Source organism: Etheostoma spectabile, unplaced genomic scaffold (genome assembly GCF_008692095.1).
Source record: "Etheostoma spectabile isolate EspeVRDwgs_2016 unplaced genomic scaffold, UIUC_Espe_1.0 scaffold406, whole genome shotgun sequence".
Lineage (NCBI taxonomy): Eukaryota > Metazoa > Chordata > Actinopteri > Perciformes > Percidae > Etheostoma > Etheostoma spectabile.
The window spans coordinates 241,191-263,684 of record NW_022605605.1 but is presented as its reverse complement, the minus strand read 5'-3'; the positions used below and the strand labels follow the sequence as shown (position 1 = coordinate 263,684).

The 22,494-nt window shown below is 45.6% G+C and overlaps 1 protein-coding gene across 1 annotated transcript in view; it reads right to left on the bottom strand.

The window, feature by feature from the left end:
* Nucleotides 1-22,494, bottom strand: part of LOC116686626 (titin-like) — a gene marked incomplete in the record, with an annotated part of 242,683 nt that overhangs the window by 31,120 nt on the left and 189,069 nt on the right. Inside the window, 7 exon segments of the mRNA XM_032511647.1 lie at nt 787-1,092; nt 1,197-1,484; nt 2,099-2,395; nt 2,807-3,109; nt 3,621-4,208; nt 4,707-5,003; nt 5,110-22,455. Of these exon segments, the coding sequence (XP_032367538.1) occupies nt 787-1,092; nt 1,197-1,484; nt 2,099-2,395; nt 2,807-3,109; nt 3,621-4,208; nt 4,707-5,003; nt 5,110-22,455 (19,425 nt within the window).

The following is a 22,494-nucleotide window of genomic DNA, read 5'->3' as shown; positions in this document are numbered from 1 at the left end:
TAAGCAAACGATAACATCAGTAACGATGTGGATGGAGCATCATTGTCCCTGGAAGACAATCTGGCTTTTAAAAACCATATCACGTGTTTTAGCAAAATAGAATAGAATAGAAAATCTGTAAAGTGTCTCGAGATAACTCTATGAATTAACACTATAAATAAAATTGAATTAAAATTAGATTGAAAAAGAACAGAACAAGAACAAAATGGAATAAAATAGAAAAGAATAGAAAGCCTTAATTGGCCTTATACACAAGTGAAAATATAGAATTATAAAAATAACACTATTATAAATAAAAATAAATATAAAATATAAAATATAAAATATAGAAACATAGAAATATAAAATGTAAAAATATAGAAATATAAAATTAATTTAAAAAAATAAATAAAAGGTGGTGCAGAAAGAAAGAGAAGGGGGACCTGGTGTACAGTCCTGAGAGCATCTATATACATATATAAAATAGCATTGTATACAAAAAAATTTTGTTGTATCAAAAGTCCTGAATATCAAATACTGCACTGTAATGAAATGAAATGGTTAAATTTTAAAATAGCACTGTATGAAATTCTAGTGTCCTTTTAGTTAATATATATATATATATATATATATATATATATATATATATACAGTATATATCAGTATTGCACAGTAGGTGGGTTTCTATTGTAAACCACTCAGGGTAAAGTTAAGTTTCTTTTATAAAAAGAAATGCAGAATTGTTTTTTTTGGGCCACGGCCATAACTCATGGATGAGGCGAGGGATGTGGATCGGTGAAATCTTACCGAAGGCGTTCTTGGCGATGACGGGCTCCGACACCAGCGGCTCTCCGACTCCGAACTTATTAACGGCCATGACGCGGAACACGTACTCGTTCCCCCGCAGCAGCTTGCTGACGGTGACGTATGTCGCCTCCAGGTGGTCTGAAACCGTGGACCAGACCACTCGGCTGGTCTCCCGCCTCTCTACGATGTAGTGGGTGACCTTGAAACCTCCCTGGTCCGACTCGGGAACCGGGTCCCAGCTGAACGTTATCTTGTCTGCCGTGATGAGGTTGAAGTTAATGAGGCCGGCTGGGGGTCCGGGTTTGTCTGAGGAAGAACAGCATATGGGTATAAATGCAAGGGTGATGGAAGATACTGGATAAAGGACTTCAGAATTATATTCCAAATGATGTAAATACTCAGGGAAATACCTAGGATCTCAATCTTGATGGTTGCAGATGCTGAGCCCAGAACGTTCCTGATTTTGATCTCGTATGAGCCCGTGTCGAAGCGAGCTGCGTCCTTGATCAGAACAGCAGAGGAGTCGGTTGTGCTCTCCACCGACAGCTTAGAGCTGGACACCAGCTCCTTTCCATCCTTCAGCCACTCGATGCTCGGCAGAGGCTTGGCGATGATCCCCACTCGCAGCTTCACCGAGGCTCCGGCCTTGAACTGAACCACGTCCAGGTACTCTGGAGGCAGGTCGATGGCTGGGGCGCCTGGGGGGCAGAAGATAACGACAAGTTATGTACAGATAAATCCAATGAATAAATCAGACATTTAAAGTTCTACAGCTGCTACAATTAGATGACTGATCAAACAAATCATTGCCAACTATTTTGAATGATATTTTGAATTATATTAACCCTTGTGTTGTCTTCACGTCAAAATTGAAAATCAACACTTTTGATGCTTATTTTCAATGTTTGTCACTTTTTTGATGTTTAACACTATGTAACACTAACTTATTAACTTTAGTTTTACATTATTTTTGGAATTTATGGTCATAAACCTCATTTCTAGGAAATTATACCTAATGTTTGAGTTAGAAAAGCAGAAATTAGGAATTATTGAGACTAAAATTAAAGGAATGGATGTTGATGATAATCACAGACTGGAATATGTCAACTTTTACTCAATACTATTTCAAAAACACTTCCATTTGTTTTCCAATGCTATAAAATAGAATAAGACCCAAAATTAATGAAAGTAGAGATTTGTACTTGGCAAAGAGCGTTGGAATCAATCATGTTATTTTGGGGAATTAAAAAGAACACTGATATAGGACGCTGTATATATTTGGGATATTAATGTGAACAGATATGAAACTCACCGGTTGTGTCCACACAGGTGACCGGGCCAGCGATGAGAGACGGGTTGCTGACGGAGCCGACGGCGTTCTTGGCGTAGACCCTGAACTCATAGGACTCGTCCTGGTTGAGTCCAGAGACGGTGAAGCCCATCTCGATGATGTTGGTGAAGTTGGCCTTCACCCACCGGTTGCTGTTGGCGTCCCTCCTCTCCACGCTGTAGCCGGAGATCTTGCTGCCGCCGTCGTACGGAGGCCTCTGCCAGGCCAGGCGGACCGAGTTCTTGGTGATTTTTGTGATGTGGACATTTGCTGGAGGCTCTGTTAGTTAACATTAAAGAAGAAAAGATGCAACTTCAGTGAAACAACAGTCTTAGTGTAAGCTCTTATTATTATTTAGAGTGCTGAAGTGATGGGTTCCCTTAAGAGGAGACGCTGCAGGTGAATACGGTCAACACTTAACAAAATCACCATGAAGACAACTGGTTCTGGTATTACAAGCTGTCTGAGTTTTCTATGTTTAAATATACAACTGGGGTATTATCTATTGCTAACGTTCCATGAATTTAAGAGAAATCTACAGATATAACAGACAAAGTGTAGTAATATAAACACCTAAATGTGTATTTTTAAAGTTGACAAGAAGACATGCTATGGAAGCAAAACAGCCCAAAAACTGCCTGTATTGTCTGTAAAACTGCAGACAGAGATCCAAGTTAAATGAAAACTTACCGCAGGCATCAATAGCTAGCACCTCTTCGGAGGTCTTGCTCAGCTTTCCGATCCCGGCGGCGTTTTCAGCGGCCACCTTGAATTCATAGATGAGGCCGGGGCAGATGTTGGTGACCCGCCACTGGTTTCCTGAGATTGCGGTTTTGTTGACCTTCTGCCAAAGGATGCTGCTCCTCTCCTTCATCTGGAGGTGATATCCAATCACAGCGTTTCCACCGTCGTTGACCGGCTCGTTCCAGCAGACGGTCAGACTCTCTCTGGAGACGTAGCCGAGCCAGGGCGTGGACGGAGGTCCAGGAATGGCTGCAAAGGACAACACATACAGTATGTTACATAATTCAAGGCATAATCAGCCAAAGTTTGCATAATTATGCGGGGGACGGATTATTTTTTTTTAAACACAACGCACTTTTGCAGCATAAATTGCAGATTTCCGGGCAAAATAACGTGAGGCTTGTATGATTTCATAATCCCGCATTTTAGTTGCAAGAAAGTCACAAATAACTTAGTAGGAAGTTGAAAAATGTTGCGTTCACTTCATACAACAGCAGCCATTTTCGCTTGTTGCCATGGGAACATTGTGACGTGAAGTAGTTACGCAACATGACAAACAGTATTATTTAATCAAACTGCAATTTTTGCAAGTTCCTGCAAATTCTTTGCATAAAATTGCATAAATATCCCAAATATTCCATTACATTTTTTAAGGATTTTTGCCAACAACAATCACAAAAAAACTCTGCACTTTTCTGGAAGGACTGTGTTATCCATGAAAACACATGTCAGCGGGAATGGTTAAGTTAAGAGCACTTACTGTATGGAAGCTTTATCATGACTGGCTTGGTGTCAATATGGTCGCTGACCCCGAAGCGGTTCTCAGCCTTGATTCTGAACTGGTACTCCTCTCCCTTGGTGAGCTTGGTCGCCTTGATTGAGCTTCTGGCAATGCTGGTTGACACCTCCGACCAGGTAGGAGTGCTGGTTTCACGCTTCAGAACGATGAAGTTGGTAACAGGACTGCCACCATCGTACTCTGGATACGCCCACTTCAGACATACTGAGGTCTCTCCAATCTCTCCAATCTGGACTGGACCAATCGGAGGTCCAGGTCTGTCCAGGACAACGAAGATGATGGAGATCTTGGTGGTTCCTCCAGCATTTGAGGCAGTGACTTCATATTTGCCAGCGTCACCTGCAACGCTTTCATTCAGGGTGATGAACAAACTGTCAGGGGTAACTTCTGTTAGCAGCCTCTTGGATCCCTTGATGACCACGTTGTTCCTGGACATGGTCACCTTCGGCATGGGTCTGCCGGTGAGAGGAATCTCAAAGGTCAGGTTGGCTCCTGCTCTCACATAAACCGTATTCTTGGGGTAGTTCTTCAGGTCAAACTCTGGAGCCTCTGTTGAAAAGAAATAAGACATCATTAATAAGTAATGTAATTTAAAACAAGTGCACCCATCAAACAGCAGTTTCAGAAGAAAGAAAGAACGTCAGCTTGTTAAATGTGAACGTTTTCTAGTTTCTTCTCTCTTCTGTGTCAGGGAACTGAATATCTTTGAGTTGTGGACAAAATGAGACATTTGAGGACATCATCTTGTGCTTTGGGGAACACTGATTGACATTTTATAGACCAAAAAACTAATGGATTCATCCAGAAAATAATCAACAGATTAATCAACAATGAAAATAATCGTTAGTTGCAGTCCAAACAAATGAAAAAGGATCTAAAAATACAGAGCTTTCATTGTATTTATTATTTATATTATGTACTATCTATGATTTAAAAAACAATCTATTAGGTGCTAAGTGCTTTCTTTATGCACAGCAACTTGTTTTCTAGGGACAATAAACTCAAACTGTGTACCAACTCATCAAAATATAGAAGTAAAGATAATACCATGGATTTCCTTGACAATGACGGGTACGATCATCTCCTTCGGTTCACTGAGTCCAGCGTGGTTCTCAGCGCGGACTCTGAAGTAGTACTCAGCACACTCCCTCAGGCTCTTGATAGTGTGGGTCATGGTCCTCACGGTGGCACACTTCACCCACTTGGTCTGGCCCTTCTCCAGGGCATCAATCAGGTACCCAGTGACCCTGCTGCCCCCATCGTATTCTGGTCTCGTCCAGGCAATGGTGACGCTGTCCTTGGTAACATTTGCCACTCCAAGTTTCATGGGCACACTCGGTACCTCTGTAACAGATGGTATAAAATGAATGTAGCACATTTTGTCAAATGGTAAAGGTTGTATAAAATCAACATCAAATCTACATTTAATAACTGTGGGTTCATATGTTACCTGTTATCTTTGTTCCATTCTTGGCCTCCTGAGGAACACCCACTCCATACTCATTTTCTCCAATAATTCTGAAGTAATACATGGCTCCCTCCTGTAAGTCCTCCACCTTGTAGGTCAGTGAGTGGCAGTTGCTGGTCACACACACCCAGGCCTTCTTACTGGCCTCACGTTTTTCAACATGGTAGGACTTTACTGCATCACCACCATCATTCTCTGGAGCTTCCCAAGTGAGGGTCGCAGAATCCCTGGTTACTGCTGAAACTTTAACATTGACAGGAGGTCCAGGTGAGTCAAGGACCTTGACAACCATGGGCAATGTTGCTTTTCCCAACGGTGATTCAATAGTGACGCTGTATTCTCCAGAGTCATTTCTGGTTGACTTCTCAAGGGTCAGTGAAGTGCTGGATTCTGTTGAGTCAATAGTTCCTCTGACCTTTAGATCCACACCCTCCTTGGCCCATTCCACTGATGGAACAGGTTTGCCCTTGAATGGTACTTTGAGAGTAAATGCTGTGCCATGCTTGACGATAAGAACTTTACGCAGTTCAATGTCAACATCAAACGATGGCTCTGCCGTTCTGTCCATCGCTGCGGCACCATCAGAATACAGGCTGCGCGCACTGCTGCCAATTTTGTTTATTGCCTTGACACAGAATTCATATTTTGCGTCTGTCTTAAGTCCAGTGATTGTGAACTCCAAGCTCTTGGTAAGAGGGATAGCTTCAACCCATCTTGCTAGTTCTTCCGGTGATTCAGGAATCTCCTCTTCCTCCTCTTCCTCATATTCATCCTCAAATTCTTCCTCTTCTCCCTCAACCTCTGTTTTTTCAATGTAGTCTCTGTATTCTACACTGTATCCAAGGATTGGAGCACCACCATCATCGGTAGGTGGTTTCCAGACAATGGACACACTGCTCATGGTTGATGTGACGATCTTTGGCTTTGTTGGGCGAGAAGGAACAACCAGAGCATCCAATGCTCTGAATGTTGCAGATCTTTCACTTGGAGGACTCAAACCAGCTTCATTTTCGGCACAGACTCTGAAGTCATACTCACAACCCTTGCGCAGTTTGGTTACTACTGTTGTACATTCAACAACTGGATCTCTGTTCACACGGACCCAGCGCATCCCTGTCTTCTCACGGCGCTCAATCACATATCCAATGATGGGGCTGCCTCCATCACTAGCTGGCTTGCACCAGGTGAGGGTCATTGAATCTCCAGTTATGGTGGTGACATCAACATTTGTTGGAGCAGTGGCAAAGGTGTATGGATCTGTAATCTTTACAACATCACTATCCAGAGCCTCACCAACCCCGTGCTTGTTGACAGCCATGACCCTGAAGATATATTCGTTGCCCTTGAGCAGTCCTGTGACTTTGTGGTATGTGTTAGTGACGTCAGCCTTAACCACCGTCCACGCCAAGCTGCTGGTCTCACGCTTTTGAACAATGTAATGTGTGATGTCAGCACCACCGTTCTCCTGAGGAGGACCCCATGACAGAGTGCATGCCTCAGCTGTGAGACCTGTGATCTGAAGCGGTCCTGCTGAAGGTCCTGGCTTATCTAGAATCAAACAGTGTATTGGCATGGAGACCTTTCCACCAATATTCTGTAAAGTTAGGGCATACTGTCCAGAATCTCTTCTGATGCAATCCTTCACAATGACAGAAGTACTGGTATCTGTTGAAACAATCTGGATTCTGGCTCTCAGCTCAATCTCTTTGCCATCCTTTGTCCAGGAAATGACAGGGGCAGGACGTCCAGCAAGGTCAGCGTTAATCTTCAGAGTTTCTCCTGCTTTCACAAGCAATGTCTCTCTGAACTTGACATCCATCATGATGCGTGGTGGTTCCACATCATCCTTGACAGTGATTGGACCAGTGCGGTCAGATGGCCCGCTGAACACTCCAGCTGCATTCTTAGCAATGATGCGGAAGTCATACTGGCTGTTCTCCGTAAGGCCTGTCGCATCATAGTGGGTCTCAGGCACATTGGTGAAGTTGCACCTTGTCCAGCGTCCTTCAGGGAGGTCTTTGCGTTCAATGGTGTAGCCAGTAACCTTGGCACCGCCATCATACTCTGGTTTCTCCCAAGATAAGGAGACAGTTGTTCTGGAAACAGCAGTGACCACAGGTGTGCCTGGAGGATCACATGGATCTCTGGCTGCTACAGCTTCACAGGCCTTGCTGCATTTACCGATTCCAGTAATATTTTCAGCATAGATGCGGTATTCATACATCATGCCCTCTTCGACGCCATTGACTTTGTATTCAGTATCTTTGATCATTCCTCTGTTCATCTTTGTCCAAAGAATGCTAGAACGCTCTTTCCTCTCCAGATGGTAGCCCAGAACAGGACTACCGCCATCCACAACTGGCTCATTCCAAGTCACCAACATGTAAGACTTGGTGGCCAACTTCACTATAGGTGTGGAAGGAGGTCCAGGTTGTTTAAAGTTATACTTAGCAATAATTCCAGGTGAATCCAGGTATGTACTCTTTCCATAACGATTGACAGCATAGATGCGGAATTGGTACTCAGCTCCATGCGTCAGTCGGCCAGCCTTGAAAGATGTTCTGGCCACGTTACTTCCAACCATTTGCCATTCTTGTGTGTTTGTGTCTCTCTTCTCCACAATATAGTTACTGATGCAGCAGCCACCATCATAATCTGGTGGAGACCAGGACAGTGTGATGCTGTCTGACGTCACAGAATCCACCTTTACGGATTTAGGTGGACCTGGTTTATCAAGGACAACAACTCCAATATTTGCTGTGACAGTTCCTGCTGTGTTAGCCAGGGTGATCTCATACTTGCCAACATGTTCTCTGCTTGCCTCTTTTATTATAATTTTGGATGAAGTTAGTGTGTTTAAGATGGTCACTGAGGACGTTTGCTTCAGAGGAAGGTTATCCTTTTTCCAGGATACAACAGGCTTTGGCCTGCCTTTCACTGGAACATCGAGAGTGAGGTCATCTCCAGCCTTCACACTGTATGTCGTAAACAGTAAGTTGACAGATGGTTCAATTTCAACATCTTTTGTAACCACAGGCAAGCCAAGATCCTTTGGCTCACTCTTTCCCTTCTCATTGATTGCAACAACTCTGAATAAATAGGCTTCATTAGGACTCAGATTAGGAATAGTTGCTTCAGGAACCTTTACTGTGCATGCTGTGCCCCATTTATCTCCACTCTTGGGCTTAAATTCCACATTGTAGCACATTACTTTGCTTCCACCATCATGAGCAGGTTTTTCCCATGCCAGTGTCACACTGGTCTTTGTCACATCTGCAACGGAAACTTTGCTTGGTGGCAGCGGTACCTCAGACACTTTGACTTCTTTGGTTTCGACCACCTGTCCTTGGCCATATTCATTAACAGCACAGACTCTGAAGTAGAACATGCCACCCTCAGGAAGCTCTTCAATCTTGAATGAGTTGGCCAAGCAGTTGCTGGTGACAGTAGTATAGGCCTTCCTGACAGACTCTCTCTTTTCAACAATGTAGTTTGTGATTTTAGAACCACCATCAGTGAGTGGTGTATCCCAGGCAAGAAGCACTGAATCTTTCTTGAGCTCCTTCACCACAAAGTTCTGTGGTGCACTTGGTGTATCCAAAATTCTCACTGCAACAATGGCTGTTTTTGAACCACTGCTGTTTTCTAGTGTGAGAGAGTATTTGCCACTGTCAAAGCGGTTAACATTGTCAATGACAAGCATGGTGTATGAACTGGTGGTGTCGACTCCAGCGCGCTCTGTGAGAGTACCGTCAACCTTCTCCCATTTCACAGCAGGTTCTGGCCTTCCTCTAATGGCGACAAACAGACGCAGAGTTCCACCTGCACGGACAGATACCACCTTTCTAAGATCAGCATCCAGCTCGATCTCTGGTGCTTCTGCCCTGTCAGAAGTAACCACAGTGCTGTGGACGTTAGCAGCCTCCCCTACTCCTTCAGAGTTGATAGCACAGACACGGAACTGGTACTCTCCACCCTCCTTCAGGTCTGTGATGGTGAGTTTAGTGGCTTGAATGCCAGTGGGTGGAGTGCACATGGTCCATTCTTTTTCAACTGGTGCATCTATTGCTGGAGCTACTTCTGCCTCCTCGGATAATTCGGGCATTGGTGTATACTCCCTTGTTTCAACAATGTAGCCCTTTACGTAGGCACCGCCATCAAAGTCAGGTTTGCCCCAGGACAGAGAAACAGAAGACTTTGTGTAGTCTGTCACCTTAGGATGGTGCGGAGGTCCAGGTGGTGTTATGGCATTACATGCTCTGTAGAATAGGGACAATTCACTAAGGTCTCCTATTCCAGCTTCATTTTCAGCAGCAACACGGTACTCATAGAAGTGGTCTGTCATGAGACCTGTGACCTTGAAATGGTTGTCAGTCAGCTTTTGTCTGTTGCATTTTGTCCACCTTACACTATCTTTGTCACGTTTTTCAAGGTGGTAAGTTTCAATTTCAGCTCCACCGGTCTGTTCTGGAGTGGTCCATGACAAAACCATGGAGTCCTTTGTGATCTGACTTGCTTCTGGAGTTCCAGGAGCACTTGGCAGCTTGAAAGGATTGCGTGCAATTATGGGTTCACTTTCGAGATAATCACCCACGCCGTATTTGTTGACTGCCCTGACTCTGAAAATGTATTCATTTCCAGGGAGCAAATTTTTTAGTTTATAGAACATACCCTTGATATCTGATGCAGCCACTGTCCAGGACAACCTGCTAGTCTCTCTCTTCTCCAAAACATAGTGAGTGATACTAGCCCCGCCATCCAGAGTTGGTTCTGACCAGGAGAGGGTGCACCTGTCAGACATGATTCCTGTTACTTGCATGGGTCCAGTAGGTGTACCTGGTTTATCGAGGACTTTGACAGTGATAGGGAAGGTTTTTATACCGCCCAGATTTTTGAGGACGAGGTCATAGTGGCCACTATCAAGCTTGGTTACATCTTTAATAGTAATGGCTGCTCGTTTCTGAGTAGTTTTCACTTCAATGCGCAATGCTTTGTCCATTTCCTTGCCTTCCTTTAGCCAGGCAACATCAGGAATCGGTTTTCCATAGATGTCTGCATCAAGAAGCAAGTTTTCTCCAGCGTTGATGACAATGACATCCTTGTATTTGGGATCCATTGAGGCTTTTGGTGGTTCAACTTCATCAGTAGCAGTGATGGGTCCAGAGCTATCGGATGGCTCGCTGAAGGTTCCGACTGCATTTCTTGCAATAACTCTGAATTCATACTGCTCATTCTCTGTTAGACCAGTGATGGTATACTCAGTCTCAACTATATTTGTGAAATTAGCTCTTACCCAGCGCAACTCTGGGGAGGAAAGATCTTTCCTTTCCACAATATATCCATTCACTTTGCTGCCACCATCATACTGAGGCTTAGTCCACTTAATCTTGATTATAGTCTTAGAAATAGACACAGCTTCAGGAGCACCAGGAGGATCACATGGGTCACGAGCAACAAAGTTCTCAGACACTTTACTGCATCTGCCGATGCCAACAATATTTTCAGCATAGACTCTGAATTCATATCCGCCCCCCTCTTCAAGATTGCAGATCTTGAACTCTGTATCAGTGATAAGAGACTTGTTCAGTTTGTTCCATGTAATGCTGCTTCTCTCTTTGTTTTCAAGATGGTACCCAATCACTGCACTTCCACCATCATTGACTGGCTCATTCCATTCAATGATCATCATTTCCTTTGTAGCAGATTTGACACGTGGTGTTCCTGGAGGCCCTGGTGGTTTGTATGGATACTGGACTACAATGGCCTTGGAGTCCAGAGATGCACCCTTTCCATATCTGTTTTCAGCAATGATCCTGAACTGATATTCTGCTCCAGTCTTCAGTTTGGTGACCTTAAAAGCTGTTCTAGCGAGCTGTGTAGTGACCGCCTGCCATGTTGTAGTGGTGGTGTCTCTCTTCTCCACTATATAGTTCTTTACCTGGCATCCACCCATGTACACTGGGGGCTCCCAGGAGAGATGGACAAAGGTGTTGCTCACTTCAACAACCTTGATGGGACCTGTTGGTGGACCAGGCTTGTCGAGGATAATGACAGACACGTCGTTACTTACAGTGCCGGCACTATTGGTTGCTGTAATGGTATATTTGCCAAAGTCATCCTTGCATGCCTCAGTTATTTGAATTCCAGTTGTTGTTGGAGTGTTTTTCACGTTGACTCTGGATGTCACCTTCAAAGACTCACCATCCCTAGTCCAGGTGACTGTAGGTTTGGGCCTGCCAATCACAGGGAACTCCAACTTCAAGTCTTTTCCAGCTAATACACTGTAGGTGTTAAATTGCATCTTAATGCTTGGCTCTATGGTCATGTCAGTTGCAGTGACGGGTGCAGCAAGTGCCTTTGGCTCACTTTTTCCCTTCTCATTGTAAGCAATGATACGGAATAGGTATTCTGCTCCTGCTGTGAGGCCTTTGGCAGTGCCCTCGCATGTCTTTGTATTTGTTGCAACTCCCCACTTATCTGTACCTTTGGGTTGCATCTCAATTAGGTATCCACCAATTCTACTGCCTCCATCATGCTCAGGTTTCTCCCAGGCCAGTGAGACACTGGTTTTGGTGACATCAGTGAGGAAAATTGATCCAACAGGTAGTGGTACCTCGGAGGCCTTGGAAGCCACCTTTGTTTCAACACCCTGGCCGATTCCATAGTCATTCTCAGCCATGACTCTGAAGTAGTACATAGCTCCTTCAACCAAGTTCTCTACTTTGAATGTTGTCCTGGTGCATTTTGTGGACACATTAGCAAAAGTCTTTCTGGTCGATTCCCGTTTGTCAATGACATAATTCTTAATTTTGGAACCTCCATCAACCAGTGGAGCCTCCCATTCAAGAGTGATGGAGTCCTTTCTGATTTCTTTAACCACAAGTTTCTGTGGGGCGCCAGGTGTATCCAAGACTTTGACAGTAACAAACTCAGATACAGTGCCACTGCTGTTTGTTAGGCTCAAGGTGTATTTTCCTGAGTGACTCCTGTCACATGAGTCAATGGACAACTGGGTGAAGTTAAGGGCTTTCTCAATCACTGCTTTTTCAGACACTTCTCCCTCATCCTTAGTCCACTTAATCTCAGGTGTTGGCCTGCCCTTGAATGGAATGTGGATTCTAACAGATCCGCCTGCTTTCAAAACGATGCCCTTCCTTAGATCAGAGTCAAGATGGATCTGTGGTGGCTCCACCCTTTCCTCTGGCTTAGCTGTTCCAGAAAGAACTGCTGGCTCACCCACTCCTAGTTTGTTCAGAGCACAAACCTGGATCTTGTACTCCTGACCCTCAGTAAGTTTGGTTATTTCATATTTGTTGAGACGCAGGCCAGTGGGGGGAGTAACCATGGTCCATTCCTCCTCCTCAGCCTTGCAGACTTCAATAATGTATCCTTGAATGTCGCTGCCACCATCGGACAGAGGCTTACCCCATGACAATGTAATAGAACTCTTTGTAGTGTCAATCACATTCACATATGCTGGGGCACCAGGTTTGTACTTGGGATCAATGGCCCTGAAGAAGGAACTTGGAAGGCTTGGCTCACCTGCTCCAACAACATTCTCAGCAATCACTCTGAACTCATATTCATGGCCGGTGGATAGGCCTGTAACTCTAAACGAAAGATCAGTGACTTTCTGTCTGTTGCATCTGGTCCATTTAATTCCATTTCTGTCCTTCTTTTCAATAATATAATTGGTAATCTCACTGCCTCCACAAGTCTCGGGGGCAGACCAAGTGATGGTCATGCCATCATGAGCAATGTTGGATACATCCTCAATATGAGGTGGACCAGGAGGAATAAATGGAGTCTTCATTATCACTCCGTTAGACACCAGTGGCTCACTGACACCATAACTGTTCACTGCCATGACACGGAACATATACTCATTGCCTTCAAGTAATTTGGTGACTTTGAAGCTTGTGGTCTGACAGCTGTTTGAAACAACAGTCCAAGCTAGACGGCTGGTCTCTCTTCTCTCAATGAAGTAGTGTTTAATAGGACTGCCTCCATCATGTAGTGGGGCACGCCATACCAGTGTGCATCTATCTTCAGCTACTCCGGTGACGTAGAGGGGTCCTTCACATTGGCTAGGCCTGTCTAGAACCACAACCTGGAATGGGATTGTTTCTTTGCCAGCCTCATTTGTTAGCTGGAGGGTGTACATGCCACCATCAACTCTAACAGCGTCCTTAATGACAATCATCGCATGGTTTTCAGTGTCTTTTATCTCTAGTCTGAGTGTATTCTCGATTGGCTTTTCATCCCTGAACCACTGGATCGTAGGGAGAGGCTTGCCATGGACATCGGCATCTAGCTTGAAGGTCTCTCCGGCATTGATGATAATGGTCTTGGTGAATGCAGGGTCAATTGAGAATTTAGGTGCCTCCAATTTATCACTTGCAGTAATTGGTCCACTGTTGTAGGATGGCTTACTGATGGTGCCAACTGCATTTTTAGCAATGACTCTGAAGTCATACTGTGCATTTTCAGTCAGACCAGTGACAGTGAACTGGGTCTCAATTACGTTAGTGAAGTTCGCCCTCACCCATCTTCCCTCGGGCAGATCACGCTTCTCCACAGTATAGCCAGTTATGTTACTGCCACCATCGTACTCTGGTTTAGTCCACTGGATGACAATGGTATCTCTGGTTACATGGATGGCCTCTGGTGGGCCTGGAGGATCACATGGGTCACGGGCAACACAGCCCTCTGAGATCTTACTGCACCTGCCAATGCCAACTATATTTTCAGCATAAACCCTGTATTCATACTCAATACCTTCCTCCAAGGGATAACTCTTGAAATAAGGCTCATGAAGAAGTGTTTTGTTGATCTTGACCCAGAGAATGCTATTTCTCTCTTTCCTTTCAAGATGGTAGCCAAGGACAGGACTGCCTCCATCTGCAACAGGCTCGTGCCACTCAACAATCTGGTGGTCCCTTGAGAGGGAAGAAATGAAAGGAGTGCCTGGTGGGCCTGGCTCTCTGTATGGGTACTGAGCTACCACGGCAGAGGAATCCAGACCTTGACTCTTGCCATAGCGGTTCTGAGCAATGATCCTGAACTGATACTCGGCTCCAGTCTTCAGTCTGGGCACTTTGATGGTTGTTCTGGCATGGTTGATGCTGAAATTTTCCCATGTTGTTGTGGTAGTATCTCTCTTTTGTACAATGTAGTTTGAAATCTGGCAGCCACCATTGTGCTTGGGTGGACCCCATGAAAGAGTGACACTCTGTGTGGTGATTTCATCAAACTTCACAGGGCCTGATGGAGGGCCAGGCTTGTCAAGGACAATGATTTCAACTGCTGTGTCCTTCTTTCCAGCTGTGTTAGTCACATTTATGCTGTACATTCCACCATCATCACCTGCTGCCTCCTTAATACTCAGTGTTGTATGTGTTGGTGTGTTGATGATGTTGACTCTGGTAGTGAACTTCAAAGGAGCTCCATCCTTACTCCATGAGACTGATGGAATAGGTCGTCCAAAGATAGGAATGTCAACTTTCATGTCTTTGCCCACTCTGACACTGTAGCTGCTGAATGCTGGTCGGATATCTGGTTCAAAGACTAAGTCCTTGGTCATCACTGGACCAGAGAGGACTTTGGGGTCACTCTTTCCCTTATCATTGATTGCAGTGACTCTAAACAGATATTCCTCTCCAGGGTTCAGTTTGGAAACAGTAGCCTCCATTGTCTTAAATGTGTTAACACCATTCCACTTTTCCTGGCCCTTCAGCTGCACCTCGAGCAGGTACTGCATGACTCTGCTTCCACCATCATACTCAGGCCTCTCCCATGCCAAAGAGATGCTTGTTTTGGTTTGATCCGTAACAATCAAGGCCTTTGGAGACTGGGGCACCTCTGAGACCTTCAGAGGATCCACAGTCGCTGCAGGCAGGCCAACACCATGTGCATTCTCAGCAAGGACTCGGAAGTAGTAACTACAACCCTCCTGGAGGGGTTCAACCTTCCACAAAAGAGCATGACAATTTGTTGCAACAGCTGCATATGTTTTGCGTGTGCTTTCTCTCTTTTCAATGATGTAGTTCTTGATCTTTGAGCCACCATCCAACAGAGGTGGCTCCCAAGCCAGTGTCACCGACTGGTTGGTTATTTCCTTCACCTTCAAGTTAACAGGGGCACTAGGTGTGTCGAGAACACGGACAACAACAAAAGCAGATTTGGTTCCACTGGCGTTTTCAGCAGTGATGGTGTATTTTCCGCTATCATTTCTGCTCATCTTGTCAATTACAAGGGATGCGTAACTGCTGGTCACCTCAATTACAGCTGTCTCTTTAAGGGCAGCTTCATCTTTGTCCCACTTGATGGTCGGAGTGGGCCTTCCTTTGATGGGAATAAACAGTCTAAGGGAAGCTCCAGCTTTAATGGTCACAATATTTCTCAGTTCCGGGTCAATGTCAAGGTCTGGCTCTTCTGCCCTGTCCTGGGCAACAACAGCTCCAGAGACATCAGCATGCTCACCAACTCCAACTTTGTTGATGGCACATACTCTAAACTTGTATGCCTGGTTTTCCTTCAGGTTAGCAACTTCAATGTTCATCTTCTTGATACCTGTTGGTGGTGTGCACATCGTCCATTCCTCAATAATGGCATCTGTGGCAGCTGCCTCTGCAGCTGCGGCCTCAGCAGGGGCCTCAGCAGGGGCCTCAGCTGGCACTGCTGACACTGTGGTAGTACAGCACTCAACAATGTATCCCTGAATCTCACAGCCTCCATCACAGACGGGCTTGCCCCATGACAGGAATACTGATGTTTTAGTTGTGTCAGTTACTTTTGGATTGTGTGGTGGGCCAGGCCTGAAGATGGGATCAAGAGCTTTGAAGAATACAGTTGGGGTGCTTGGTTCACCGGAACCTACACCATTCTCAGCAGCAACTCTGAATTCATAGATATGGGATTCCAGGAGTCCAGTGACCTTGAAAGTCAAATCAGTGACTGTTTTTCTGTTGCATCTGGTCCATCTTACACCTTCTTTGTCGTGTTTCTCAATTATGTATCCAGTGATAGGACTACCTCCATCTTCAGCAGGTGCCTCCCAGGTGAGCACCATTGAATCCTTTCTAATGTCTGAAACCTCCAAGCTCTTGGGTGTTCCAGGGGCTGCATATGGATCTTTGATTATGGCAGGAGCAGACTCAAGTGGTGCACCAACTCCAAATTGGTTGACAGCTTGGACTTTGAAGATGTACTCATCTCCCTCCAGGAGCTTAGAAACCTTTAAACAAGTCTTCTCAACCTTTGGGTCAACAACAGTCCAGGCAAGCCTGCTTGTCTCTCTCCTACTTACTATGTAGTGGGAGATCTTGCTGCCACCATCTTGTAGAGGTGGTTTCCATACAAGGCTACATCGGTCTTTGGTTATGCCGGTTACAATAAGAGGTCCCTCTGGTGGTCCGGGTTTATCTAGAACAACTACATTGACCTGTACAGCCTTTTCTCCTCCTGGATTTTTCAAAAGCAGAGTGTATTGGCCTCCATCGGAAAGTTTAGCTTCCTTAACAGATATAAAAGCTTTGATGGGTGTGTTCTTAATTTCTCTATGAATAGTGTTGCCCAGTTCCTGCTCTCCCTTCATCCAGTGGATAGAGGGCAAAGGTTTGCCATGAACATCTGCATCAATCTTGAAGTTGTCTCCAGCATTAACCACAAGAGTTTGTGTGTACTCCGGGTCAATGCTGAGGCGTGGTGGTTCAATCTCATCCTTGGCAGTGATAGGACCGGTGCTGTAAGAGGGCAGGCTGAACACACCAGCAGCATTTCTTGCAATGACACGGAACTCATACTGATTGTCCTGCACAAGTCCAGTTGCAACATATTCTGTCTCAATGATGTTGGTGAAGTTAGCCTTCAGCCAACGACCTTCAGGAAGCTCCTTCTTTTCCACAACGTAGCCTGTAACCTTCGCACCACCATCATATTCAGGCTTGGTCCATACAATGGTCACAGAATCCTTAGAGATCTTTGTTGCCTCTGGGGTGCCAGGGGGGTCACAAGGATCTCTAGCCACACATCCCTCAGACACTTTGCTCATTTTGCCTATTCCGACAATGTTTTCAGCATAAACTCTGTATTCGTACTCCATTCCTGGTTCCAGACCAGTGGTCTTGAAGGTTTGGTCAGTAATAAGAGATTTGTTAAGCTTGACCCACATGATGCTGTTCCTCTCTTTGCGTTCAATATGGTAACCCAACACAGTGCTTCCACCGTCATTAACAGGTTCATTCCAGGCAACCAGCATGGTGTCCTTGGTGCAGACTGCAATGTTGGGTGTTCCTGGGGGTCCTGGGAGCTTGTATGGGTATTGAGCCACAATACACTCTGAGAGAAGAGCTGGGCCTTTTCCATACCTGTTTTCTGCTGTGATTCTAAACTGATACTCAGAGCCAGTCTTCAGCCTGCCTGCCTTAATTTTGGTCCTTGCAAGGTTAGGAGATACAACCACCCAGGTATTTGCAGATGTGTCTCTCTTTTCCACAATATAGTGTTTGATAGTGCAACCACCATCATATTCTGGTCGGTTCCAGGACATGGTTACACTGTCAGACGTAACTGCTTCCACCTTAACTGGACCACCCGGCTGGCTGGGTTTGTCTAGTACAACAATGCCAATGTCAGCTGTTGTCTCTCCTGCTGTGTTGCTCAAAGTAATAACGTATTTTCCAACATCATCTCTTGTAGCCTCTTTTATTTTGAGGTTCAGCATTGTGTCCGTTGCAGAAAAGTTGACTCTGGTAGTTCTTTTCAGAGGCTCACCATTTTTCACCCAGGAGACGTTTGCTTTGGGACGTGCGATATAGGGAACGTCTACTGTCAGGTCTTCGCCTGCCATCACACTGAATGTGTTGAATAACATTTTGGCAACAGGAGCAATCACAAGATCTTTTACGATCACAGGCACACCAATTTGGCGTGGGTCGCTTGTTCCCTTTTCATTTCTTGCTGCTACACGGAACATGTATTCTTCACCTGCATTAAGTCCACTAATAGTAGCTTCGGTTTCCTTTACAATCATAGACTGTGTCCACTTATCAACACCTTTAGGCTGGATCTCAACAACATAACAGCCCACTCTGCTGCCACCATCGTGCGCTGGCTTCTCCCAGGAGAGGGTCACACTGTTCTTGGTAACATCCTTAAGAGTGATTTTGCCAGGTGGCTGTGGTTTCTCAGAAACTTTAATTGATTCCCCGGACTCAATGGGTAGCCCAATGCCATATTCATTCTCAGCCAAAACTCTGAAGTAATAGTTGCATCCTTCCAAGAGCTGGTCTACTGTGAAGGTGGTTTGACGGCAGTTAGCACTGACTGTGGCATATGCTTTCCTTGTGGACTCACGTTTTTCAACAATATAGTTGTTAATCTTAACTCCTCCATCATTTACTGGTGGTTCCCATGTCAGAGTGACCGATTCCTTGGTTACAGTGGTAATCTTGAGATTCTGTGGGGCACTTGGTGTGTCAAGCACCTTGACTTGGACTGTAACTGTCTTGGAGCCAGAGCTGTTTTCAACTGTCAGATTATACTTTCCACTGTCAAATCTGTTGACATTTCCAATTACAAGAGACGTGTATGATGTTGTGCTTTCAATGGTTGCCCTCTCAACACGCTCACCATCTTCTTTGGTCCATTTGGCCTCAGGAACAGGTCTGCCTCTGATAGGCACAAACAGTCTAAGTGTGCAGCAAGCTCTAAGATTAACAACCTTGCGGAGCTCAGCATCCAAATCGATCTCAGGTGGGAGTAGCCTGTCCTCGGCCTTGGGATTGCCAGGTACAGATGCTGCCTCTCCAACTCCTTCACTGTTGACAGCAGAGATGTTAATCTTGTACTCCTGGTTCTCCTTCAGGTTAATAATGGTGAAAGAGGTGGCAAGGAGTCCTTCTTTGGGTGTCACAATGGTCCATTCCTCCTCTTCTTCCTTTTCAGACGGGATGCAGGTCTCCACAATGTAGCCAGTGACATCAGAGCCACCGTCGTATGCAGGCTTGTTCCAGGCAACAGTAATCGAGGACTTGGTTGTGTCCAAGACCCTTGGGTTGCATGGGGCCCCCGGCGCGTCCAGTACATCAGTGGCCTTGTAGAATGGACTTGAAGCACTTGGTGCACTCAATCCAGCAGCATTCTCAGCAATTACTCTGAATTTGTATTCATGTCCAACAAGAAGAGCTGTTGCCTTGAATTGCAGATCTTTGACCTTCCTCTTGTTGCATTTGACCCAGCGTAGGCCTATTCTGTCTTTCTTTTCAATATTGTAGTTGGTGATGGGAGTTCCACCATCGCTTGCAGGTGCTTGCCACATAACAAACATTGAATCTTTGGTGATCGCCGTCACCTCAGGATTCCCTGGAGGATCTGGAACCACATATGGATTGGCTGCAATAGTGGGTTGTGAATCAAGAGACTCACCAAGTCCATATTTGTTAACTGCCATAACTCTGAAGATGTATTCATTTCCTTCGAGCAGCTTGGTCACTTTGAATTGTGTAACTTGCAGGTCTGAAACCACATTGGTCCAAACCAGCCTGCTTGACTCGCGCTTCTCAATCACATATCCTTCAATCTTGGCACCTCCATCATCTGCAGGTGGAGCCCAGGTGAGCAAGCAGTTGTCAGCGTTGACATTAGACACGTCAAGTGGTCCGACTGGTGGTCCAGGTCTGTCAAGCACTTTAACATTAAAGATGTGCTTAGCAAATCCACCAACATTAGTGGCCGTCAAAACAAATTCTCCTCCATCTGTTCTGATAGAGTCCTTGTTGGTCAGAGTGGTTGTCAGTTCTGTGAACTTCAGCTGCAGTTTCATCGTGTTCTCAACCTCCTTTCCGTTCTTGGTCCAAACCATAGATGGGGTTGGTTGACCAGCGATGTCAGCATCAAGCTTGAAGGACTCTCCAGCCTTTAGTAGAACAACATCCTTAAAGATGGCATCAACCATAATACGTGGCTCAATAATGTCATCTTTGCAGGTAATTGGGTCTGAGGGCTCAGAGGGCACACTCACTGCACCTGCTGAGTTTCTGGCCATAACACGGAACTCATAGGAGGCATCTTGAGTCAGTCCACTGACAGTGAATGTCGTCTCAGTGATGTTGGTGAAGTTGGCTCTCATCCAGCGGCCAGTAGGCAGTTCTCTCTTCTCCACTGTGTAGCCAGTGATTTTGAAACCACCATCGTACTCAGGCTTTGTCCACTCAATGGTGATAACATTCTTGTTGACAAATATGGGCACAGGCTGACCTGGTGGGTCTACAGGGTCCAAGGCCAATATTGCTTCTGAGGCCTTACTTGGCTTACCAATTCCAGCCATGTTTTCAGCCATGACACGGAACTCATAGGCAATTCCATCTTCAAGCCCTGTGGATTTGAAGAGGTTTCCTTTCACAAGAGACTTGCTGATCTTTTGCCACATGATGCTGCTTCTTTCTTTCCTCTCAACATGATAACCAATGACTTCATTTCCACCATCAGACACAGGTTCGTTCCACCCAATTGTTATTGAGTCCTTGGTAAATGCAACAACACCAGGAGTACCCGGTGGTCCAGGAGCTCTGAATGGATAGGCAGCCAAAACTGCCTCTGAGGTGATGGGAGGCCCAACACCATATCTGTTTTTAGCTCTCACTCTGAACTGGTACTCTGATCCAGTGGTTAAGCGAATGGCTTTGAACATGGTACGGATGATAGTGGAAGACAGCTCTGTCCACGTTTGGGAAGTGGTGTCTCTGATCTCCACCACATAATTGGTGATTGGAACCCCTCCGTCATTCTCAGGAGTGTCCCATGCGAAGACGCAATAGGTACGAGATCTCTCCACAATGGTAACCGGTCCCTTGGGGGGCCCAGGTACATCATGAACTTTGACAATGATCTTGTCTGTCACTGAACCAACAATGTTCTTTCCAGTCATGGTGTAGACACCACTGTCAGCTCGGGTGCATTCACTAATGCTGAGGATAACTGTGGCAGAAGTAGTTTCCACGTTGGTTTTCTGTGTGAGCTTCAGGGCTGAGCCATCCTTTTGCCAAGAGATAGTTGGTCTGGGACGTCCCATAACTGGAATTTCAACCTTGATGTCATCTCCTGCCTTGGCAATAACAGTCTTCTGACATACACCACGGAGGTCAAACTCCGGCAGGGAAGTAGAATCCCTGACAGTGATGTGTTTGCTCTCACGTGGAGCGCTTCTACCTGAGTGGTTGACAGCCATTACGCGGAAGATGTACTCCTCCATCTCATTAAGGTTCTTCACTGTGAAGTCCATGACCTTGACTGTTGTAACATGTGCCCACTGATCAGTTCCTTTCTTCTGGGCTTCAAGGACGTATCCTGTAATTCTGCTGCCGCCATCATGCTTGGGTTTGGTCCAAGCCAGGCTCACAGAGTTCTTGGTGACATCAGTAGGTATAATACTCATTGGAGGAGATGGTGCCTGGGATGCACGAATTGGATCAACGGTTTCAGCCGGCTCACCAATGCCATACTCATTCTCGGCAGACACTCTGAAGTAATACTCACAGCCTTCACATAGGTCACCAATCCTTACTGAAGTGGTGGGGCACTTTGTAACAGCAGTAGCAAAAGCCTTGCGTGTGGTTTCTCTCTTCTCAATGATGTAGTTTGTGACCTTGGCTCCACCATCGATCATAGGCACCTCCCACTGAAGAGTAATGCTTTCCTTGTCAATCTTGACTGGTTTTAGGTTGATCGGAGGTCCAGGTGAACCTAGAACCCTCACATGTATATCGGCACTCTTCTTTCCAGCTGAGTTTTCGAGGGTAAGCTCGTATTTACCCGCATCATTCCTGGAACTCTCAGGAATGATCAGCATTGTAAATGACTCAGTGCTGTCAATAACTGCGCGTGGGACTGGACCGCCGTTCTTGGTCCAGGTGACGGTAGGCGTAGGACGTCCCTTGATGGGCACAAAGAGGCGAATGGAGCAGCCAGCCCTGACAACAAGGGTTCTTCTCAGCTCAACATCAAGCTCCAAGTCAGGTTCAGCTGAACGCTCCACAATCTCAATCAGTTCTTGAGTTTCAGCAGGTTCACCTGCTCCCTTAGCATTAATAGCGCTAATTCTGAAGTGGTATTTAGCACCCGTTTCCAGATTGGGAACAACAAACTCGGTGATCCTAAGTGGAGACGAAGGGGTGTCCTTTACCCATTCTTCTGTTCCTTCCTTTTTGTGCTCAATCACGTATCCAGTGACTTCAAGTCCACCGTTATCAAGAGGTTTCCCCCAGTTCAGAGTAGCAGTGGTCTTGGTTGTGTCTGTGACTCTTGGATTGACGGGAGGTCCAGGCACAACTGTCAGACATAAAAAGTGGTTAGTATCTTTCAAATCTT